The following is an 8,581-nucleotide window of genomic DNA, read 5'->3' as shown; positions in this document are numbered from 1 at the left end:
AAAGTAGTATCGGATATTCATGGATTCAAAATTTCAGAGGCTGAATACATTTTCAAAACCAGAACTAAAAATTTTTCTTTAGTAGGAATACCATAAATAATTGCCTCTTTTTTCATGATTTGACTTTTTTTATAAATTTCTATATCTTAATTTACTGGCTCTTTAAGAAAATGATTTTTTGTCTAGAGACGCTTAAGTGAACTTGTACATTGGTAATATTTTTGTTTTAGGAAGTCATTTAACATTTCCATAACATGAATAACACTACCATCTGTAAGCTTTGTAAAGTTCCAGTGTGCTCAAATAATTTTCAAATTCATGTAAATGGGGCAAAACATCAACAGTTATTAAACATTGCTGCAAAACAAGAGAACCGAGAAATGTGTGGAATATTTGTAACAGGTAGGACTTTATAAATTTTTTTAAAATTTATTCTGGGCAAGTAAAATTAGCTGTAGGTAAATAAAAATTAATGGGAGTTGTCCATTATGTCGTCTTATGTTTATTATTTAGGTTTTCCAGAATCGGTTGTTGAAAATGAAATAGTCCAATTCTTTGCAAACTTTGGGTATTTAAAAAGTCATTATTTGGATAAACAGAAGAAGTTTCTGATTGTAGAATTTGACAGACCTCAATCAGTTGAGAATGTGCTAAAAAGAAATATTTTCCTTGAAGGACGAAAATTAATTATAAAACGAAGGAAAACACGAAAAGATGGAAAAAGAAAAGTGCAAGGTAACAACAGAAAATTTCTAACGCCATTTTATATAAACCTTCGAAGTGTACTTGGATATTACAAGAGTACTTTAAAATATTGTTTTTGCGTATAAAACAGCAGGAACATTCATTTTCTATAGAATTATTTTTTTATCAAAAAATAGTGAATTAAGGTATATAATAAATACACTTATTTACGTTTCAAAGCACAGCAAAAAAAATATTTAGATCAAAAATTAATTAGCGAGAAATGCATATATATTTATTATTAGGTGCTTCTCCACATGGTAAAGAGGAAATGAAAGTACAGGTGCCAGTTATGGACTGCGACAAAATCATTGCCGGCTTAAAGAACTTAACAGTGGACTTTGAGGATCAAGTTATTGAATTTCTTTCTCTGATTCATATTTCAGCTGAAGATTCGCAAAAGAAATATGGCATGCTTCAAAATCATCTATATCAACTCTTAAAGCGTATGTTTACTCAATGTAAATTGTATAGATTTGGTTCTACCACAACAGGACTCAATTGGGATTGCAGTGATGTGGACATTTTTTGTAACACAAATGACAACCAAGTCATCCCTCAAGATCAGTTGGTGAAAAAAGTACGTAATTTTATGTACAAAGACAGCAAATTCGCGAATGTATTTGCTATGCCACGGGCAAGAATACCAATCGTGCGATTTGTTCATGTTCCAACCCAACTAACTTGCGACCTTAACTTCAGAAATATGTTAGGAGTTCATAATAGTGAATTTATCTCATACGTTTGGACAACGGACCCACGGCTGAAGTCACTTATGTTTATAATCAAATTTTGGGCAAAAATTAATGGTTACTCTAGCGGAAATGCGAAGTTCTCTAATTATTTACTAACAGTAATGATGTTATTTTATTTACAACAAATGCACGATTTTCCTCCTATTTATTCGATGCTAAAAGTGGTCGACAGCAATGAACTGGTTGATAATTGGAATCCACATTTCAAGAAGAATCGCCTTGAATTAAGCAAAATTAGAGACGTGAGTTTAAAAGATTTACTCTACGGATTCTACGAATTTTACGCTCATTTCGACTTTGGTTTGTATGTGATAAGTCCCTATCTTGGCAAACCAATTTTAAAAATATTATTTACCAATTTAAAACAACTACCTGTTCAATTAGATTTTTACAAAAATAATATTCGCGAAAAGCGAACAGCACCTTTACCAATTGATAAATTTTTTTGCTGTGTACAAGATCCGTTCGAATTAAATAACAATATAGCCAAAGGGATATCTTTAAAGATCTTACAAATGTTTTGTACCTCATGTAAAACGGCAATGTACGTTCTTACTAACAATCTTAAGAAAAATACCCTGTGGTGTTTATTTACTGAAAAACTGAGTTCGGATAATACCTGCGATCCAAATAATCTTGAAATCATTATCAGTGTACCTCATCAGGTAAACTTACTTCAAAGACTTTTAAAATCGGACAACATCGACGAAAGTCGAATAAGGAAAGCTTGGTTTGACTTTTTAAAAAGTTATTTAAAAAGAACACTTGAGGAAGTACTACTTTTAAAAACAAGCGTAAAAGACTGTTGTAGTGGAAACGAAATATTGCGGGTAAAATTTAAAGATGAATTTAGTGAAAGTAAAATATCTCGAAAAGACGGACAAAATGACGTTTACGATAATGAAACAATTATTCCTATTAAAACTGAGTGTTCTGAACAAACTTCTAAATGTGAAGTTGTTTCTAGTGTTCAGTTCGAGTGTACTAGTGGTTTTAATGTATTGGACTTGAGAAAAAAATACAAGCCTTCCTCTGAAAGTAGTAAAAACATACTTGAAGATGAAATCCAAATTTCAACTCAACTTGCGAAAAATTTTACCATTCCACAAAAGGAAAGTAGTATCGTTAAATTTGACATTACTTTATCTTGCAAGAGTAATCCTACGGAATTCCTAGTAAAAATGCACAAAATTAATTCACAAAGTAATTACTTTGAGCGCCTTTTTGGTTACATTGGCAAAGCATTAACAGGTAACCTTGCTAGATATGTTAATGAATTAGAAACGTCAGAGATTTCACAAAAATAGATATTGCAGTTTTTATAGCAGGTTGCTAGTACCGTTTTCTATGTAAAGTACATTAAAATGAAATTATTCTTGGCTGTACGATTTTCGTATATTTACATAGACCACTGGTTCTTTACAAAAACGTAAATAATTATTTGAGCACTTACAAAATTTAAACAAATTATTCCATTATAAAAAAAATTAAAAAGAAACTTGGATGCAGGATCTATTCATAACTGCTAGATAAGTAAAATAATTGGAACATTGCAATGTATTTTATCTGTTTGATTGATAAAGCTTCTATTTTCTGAGTTGTGGTTTTTCAATTTAGAAATCATTCATGATATATGAAAATATATAAATCTTAGGCAATAGAATTATTTCTAAAATCAAATTCAATTACACCTTTGTTTGTTATTGTAAATTACATCACAGATATATAATAATTAGCAATTTTCTAACTGCAATCTTTTAAAGTAATTTGAATTACAGTTCACCAAAATTAGCCAGTTTTGGTCCTTTCTTTGACACCTTTTTTGTTTTCTTTTTATCTTTTACTGAAGTGTTTGTGTTATTTGTAGTTTTTAATGAAACAGTTTTTCTATATGGATTTAAATAATTGGGATCTCTTTCAGTATAATTTAATTCTTGATTTACTAAATTTAGTAATTTCATAGTACTTTTATCCAGAAGGTGTTCAACTTGGTAACAGAATGCTATAGTCCATTGCAGTTGAATATCCCACTTGTTATTTTGTTTTAATATTACATCTGCAACATCTGGAAATCGAAGAACGACCTCGGAGAAAAGAGCTGTATTTTCGAGGATATTCGACAAACAGTCCCGAACTTTTTCGTCATTTGGAAACTCTGAAATGCCTGGTATGTAACCTGATGACTCAATATGAGCACGGCAATCTTCAAAAATACTAAACACCTTCTCAGCCATTAGGTTTATCATAGAATGTTGCTTCTCTATATTACTTAATTTCTTTAAATTTTTTACTGCTGCAAGTTGTTCTGCTCGTCTTTGCTTGAATAGAGTTTTGTCTAGTTCTATTTTAAGAAAAATTTTAATGAAATTAACATACTTCAAAGAATTCGTTAAAAAAGGATACAAACTTCTTCAGGTAATTGTGTCAAACCACACACTAAGTGAAGTATATGAACTTGTAGAATAATACTAACAATACAACTCATAATATTAATTGCAGCGAAATTATAAACAATTATCCTTAAATTAGAAAATTAAAAATTGCCGTCTCCGTTAACCTCAAAGTAAAGATAAAAACAATCTGTGCCTAACATAGATAATAGGTGCCTAAAAAGTGGATATCCACGTAAATGTTTGCCGAGCACCATAGATAAGAAAAACTCGACCTCTTGTCTATGACCATATAACCATATTATCTATGACAATATAATAAGGAACGTAGTGGTCTATGGTATTGGTTGTTTAACCTAATACATTTCAATTTTATGAAGTTTATTTTACATAATTATATTTAATTTTCTTTGAAATTTTGTGTTGATATTGTAAATTTAAAGTGTGTTTTAGCTAGCACACGTAATTTCGCTATTTTCCTAATCCTTTTCCTACGTGGAATAAATGAGGGCATATTAAAGTTTGCTCTTCTCTTGTTGATCTTGGAGGAACGTCTTGCGTTTAATTTAGGTGCGAATAAATACAATAATTAATATTTATTTATTTATGTATTATAGATTACGGGTTTACATCCAATTGCAAAAAGAATACAATAATTTTATAATTATACCTGATAAAAACAAAAAGTACTATTACTAAACTACCAATTTTGTTTTAGATCTCCAATTAAAGTTATATCAGTTAAGCAAAAGTTAATGATAATAATATATTGTATTTTGCAACTCTTATTTAAAAACTAAATAACACCTACCTAAAACACTGACATATCTTACTGGTATTAGAATCTAATATAAAATTTAAAAGCTTATTGTTTGTGCATAAAGTATTTTAATAACTATCAGGATCTTCTTATATCAAAATGAAATTGTAAATAAACCCTTTAATGCTTACACTCAACGCATATTATTTAAATACTTATAATTATTTTGAACAGATCTATACAGTTATTTTTGTATTATATTACATTTCCCCTTTTTTAGACTATCTAAACAGTATTCTTAGTTTTAGCATTTCCAACAATTTGACTACGAAGGAAAATAGTACTTTGAACTACTTCAGAGTTCTTTGTTGGTATTTTGGGTTGTTGACTAAGGAAGTGGACATTATACTGTTGATGTTCCAGAATTGTTCTTTCCAAATATTTGACACTGGATTAGAAAGGTATAATTAATTTTTTTACCTTTAAATGTAAAATTAATTTATCTCTTATATTTAATCAACTAAAAGTACCAATATGTATTACAATTGTAAGTTATGGCTGAAAATAATTTAATAACTGGAAGTGCACATTCAACCCCAAATTTAAAAACGTTTTTATTTTTTGAAAAATGAATTTCTTTCTTATTAAACCTGTTGAAAGTACCAAAATGTATTAAAGTTGTTGGAAAGCATCCCTGAAAAGAATTTTGTAGTTGGAAATTACCAGGGTTTGAAAACATTATTTTTATTTCTTGATAAAATAAATTTTCTCTTATTAAACGAACAGAAATCACCAAAATGTATTAAAGTTATTATGAGGCATCTATAAAAGGAATTTTATATTTGGAAATTAACGGAGGTGCACTTTCAATCCCTAATTTGAAAACGCTGTTGTACCAAAATGTATTGTACTTGTAAATTACCGGTGTGCACTTTCAACTACCAATTTGAAAACGTTATTTGTATTTCATGATAAAATAATTTCGCCCTTATTAAACGAGCGTAATTACCAGTATGTATTAAAGTTGTTATGAAGCATCACTGAATACAATATCTTCGTTGGAAATTAACAGGGTGCACTTTTAAGCCCCAATTTAAAGGCGTTAGGTGGGCACAAGCTAAAATTATGTAGCTGATACGTACTAGTGAATATTTTCATCCCTCTTTTTGAAAACGGAGTCTTTAATAAAGGAATTATAATTGCTACTCCTGACTGACGAGAGAATACTTTGCAGTACAGTGGGTTGCCTATACGAAAGACTAACAATCACGAGCAGTGTTTAAATGTATTATTGATTTATCATGATACCTTCCCACGAAATTAAATGAGTGCGCTGTAGTCTAGCAGATAAAGATAGAAATGTTACAGTGCAAGTCGAAATTTGTAAACAACTAAATATTTGGATTTTAATTAAATAATATAAATTTATTTGGTACTTAAATACTCTATGAAATTAATTGTGATTTTACAGCACTTAACACTGTTGATGTATATGAACGTTTTCACTTTGTATTGCATATTTTTCTAAGTGGACATTTTTATATTGTGTCCTGTACATTACAATTTTTTATAGTACTACTGATAAAGGCGATGAATGCGGACAAAAAAGTGTTAGCTTTATATGAAAAACTTGTTATGAGGATATAAAAATGAAATAATGTAATAATAGTCGAAGAGATAGATGCTTCTTAATCAAAAATAGCAATTGATGAAGAGGAAAAGTAATATACCTGCCTCTTTTTTTAGTTCGCGTATAATAACAACGATAAGAACAAAATAATGATTTTTTAATTGTCTGTCTAAAGATTAAGAAATGTGCAACAGTTTTTTCTTTCGTAGACATCTAAAGTTTATAATTTCAAAAACCATTGTATTTTTAAAAAATCCATGTTTTCAAACATTGCATACCAATAAAAAAAACATGAAGTTTTAGTTTTACGTAACACCCTTGTAAGAAATGGTATGCACTTTTCGTTGGCACAGGCATGGAAAAAATAGTAATTTTGAATTATCTCAAATAAAAATTAAAAATTAAAATTTCCTACCCTTTTATGCCAATGTTTGTCAATTTTTTCAGAAGGGTTTTATAGCTAAAAGTGCCTTTCTTTTCATTATCATGCAATTTGAAAACACGGAATTTTAATTTGTTTTCACAATTATTCTCGACTATTCAAGCCCTTTGGGCTATTTTGGATTGCATTAACTATTTTACGCTACAAATGCATGCAATATGATGTCACTGAAAAACACTTTTTTTCTGAAAATAAAATTTAAATTATCCCTATGACTGAAAAACGTACATCGGTTAAAAACATTTTTACCTTTTTTATCAACGAGAAAATTATAAAATCGTCTGAAAATACATATTCTGACTAGAATCTTGAATTCTTTCATGAATTTAATGACAAATTAAAAAAAAAAAATACAACGTGTAATTATACAACACGCTATTGAAGTGAAACTTTTTCAAACACACAAACATACCGGATTTGTTTTTATTTAATGTCGCAAAAATATCTGTTATATACTTTGTCCAAATCGAGAGCTTTTGCAATTTTTTTTCGATGAACGTTTTTGTTTAATAATGATGAACATATAATTTTCTGTTTTTCCGTAATATTTTTTTTTGTTTGGTTTGGTGATTAAATTAAGTAGATCAGTCACAATAAGTTAAATGTAGCATATCAGAGGCAACATTAATGTATTATTGTATTATTTTTCGATATTCTCAGTTTTCGCTACTATTCCACATGTATTAAGGATTACTGATTTTTATTAATCATCATTATCATAGGGTCGTCAGTCCTAAGATTGGTTGGACACGTATTATTATATTTAAAGCTTGATTTAAATACATCCACAAATACTCCGTTCGATGCGTGTTAACCAAAGAACCACATAAAATTTATTTTTAATTAGTTTACTTAAAAACTTTGCAATAATTCTTAGAAATTCTTATAAGTAGTTAAAACAAATATCGTAGTTTTATTGGAGTAATTATTTTTTAAAGGCGAATCAGTTTCCATTTACGAATTAAATTAGTTGGTATAATTGAACGCACTTATAAAACTTTGTTATTTATGTATCATGGGTTATAGAAGGGATTTTTATCTATGGATCATCCCACGATCTCATCTCAGTTGTCGTTATCTGTCTATGTCTTGTCTATGGTCTATGATTCATCTTGCATGCACCTTGTCTATCTTGTCCAATCTTACCTTCGGTTTTCGAGAAGACGGCAGGTTACCCTTTTTGCTGTTCATAAATGGAGACGACGCCGGAAGGTATTTAAACCTAATTCTTATTTGATTTTCATTTGATTGTGTGGAATACTGTTCTATCTGGTGATTTATCGGTTTCGGTTACCATTGCTTAGATCTTTTTGGCGTGAATGTCTTCCGTGCCGATTTGGTTTTGTGCTTCAACGTGGGGTTCCATCTTAGTATCTAACCCATCCTCTCATCTGCGAATTTTTATGGACTCATAGTTTATTTGAGGTTTAATAATTACGGTTTTGTTAAAATTTTTTGAATTTTCGAAACAGGTTTCGGCGATGATTGTAGATTTTTCATATTAATTTGACCACGCCGCAAAAAATATTTCTATATTCCTTTAATGTTCTAAATTTCTGTTAAAAAAATATCACTTTTGCCTTATTATTTTATAGATTTGGTTTTAACGACTTGTTTTGTTTTTCTACAGTTCAGACCTGCTTTGAGATGACATCCTTGGATTTGATGGGCAAACGGCTTACACATGTAATGTTTGTGACAAACAAACAAACAACAAAAATACTTATAATGAGCTGGTCAAATAGGATAGAGGGTACTAACAATGGTAATTATCATTAATAATAAAATAACAAAACCTAGTGAACATATAAGTAATATTAAATTGTTTCAACAGGTTTCCATTAAAACATAAAGATGAAC

At 29.3% G+C, this 8,581-nt stretch overlaps 2 protein-coding genes and 1 long non-coding RNA gene across 6 annotated transcripts; 2 read left to right on the top strand and 1 right to left on the bottom strand.

Moving 5' to 3' along the window:
* Positions 1–183: 183 nt before the first annotated feature.
* Positions 184–3,096, top strand: LOC108733267 (speckle targeted PIP5K1A-regulated poly(A) polymerase-like). 3 transcript variants are annotated; one of them, XM_025980258.1, is made up of 3 exons: positions 184–402; positions 619–735; positions 990–3,096. In XM_025980258.1, the coding sequence occupies exons 1-3, from the start codon at positions 255–257 to the stop codon at positions 2,804–2,806; spliced, it is 2,082 nt and encodes a 693-aa protein (XP_025836043.1). In that variant the 5' UTR covers positions 184–254; the 3' UTR covers positions 2,807–3,096. The 3 variants fall into 3 exon arrangements, with proteins under 3 accessions (XP_025836043.1, XP_018319864.2, XP_018319863.2); XM_018464362.2 differs by having other exon boundaries at positions 185–402; positions 523–735; XM_018464361.2 differs by having other exon boundaries at positions 192–402; positions 514–735.
* Positions 2,999–4,115, bottom strand: LOC108733269 (coiled-coil domain-containing protein 134-like). Its single transcript, XM_018464363.2, has 2 exons — positions 3,903–4,115; positions 2,999–3,834 (listed from the first exon to the last, which is right to left on the bottom strand). The coding sequence occupies exons 1-2, from the start codon at positions 3,982–3,984 to the stop codon at positions 3,272–3,274; spliced, it is 645 nt and encodes a 214-aa protein (XP_018319865.1). The 5' UTR covers positions 3,985–4,115; the 3' UTR covers positions 2,999–3,271.
* A 144-nt stretch (positions 4,116–4,259) lies between these two features.
* On the top strand, positions 4,260–8,573 carry LOC112906330. Of its 2 annotated transcripts, none has more exons than XR_003232282.1 (4): positions 4,260–4,459; positions 4,952–5,110; positions 7,748–7,933; positions 8,352–8,573. It is a non-coding gene; the product is annotated as an uncharacterized LOC112906330 (long non-coding RNA). The 2 variants fall into 2 exon arrangements; XR_003232283.1 differs by lacking the exon at positions 8,352–8,573 and adding an exon at positions 8,317–8,340.
* The last annotated feature ends 8 nt before the right edge of the window (positions 8,574–8,581 follow it).

The sequence above is a fragment of the Agrilus planipennis genome, unplaced genomic scaffold, assembly GCF_000699045.2.
Source record: "Agrilus planipennis isolate EAB-ADULT unplaced genomic scaffold, Apla_2.0 scaffold76, whole genome shotgun sequence".
In the NCBI taxonomy this organism is placed as follows: Eukaryota; Metazoa; Arthropoda; class Insecta; order Coleoptera; family Buprestidae; genus Agrilus; species Agrilus planipennis.
Note: the sequence above shows the minus strand (reverse complement) of the source record. Positions and strands in the feature narration are given on the sequence as shown.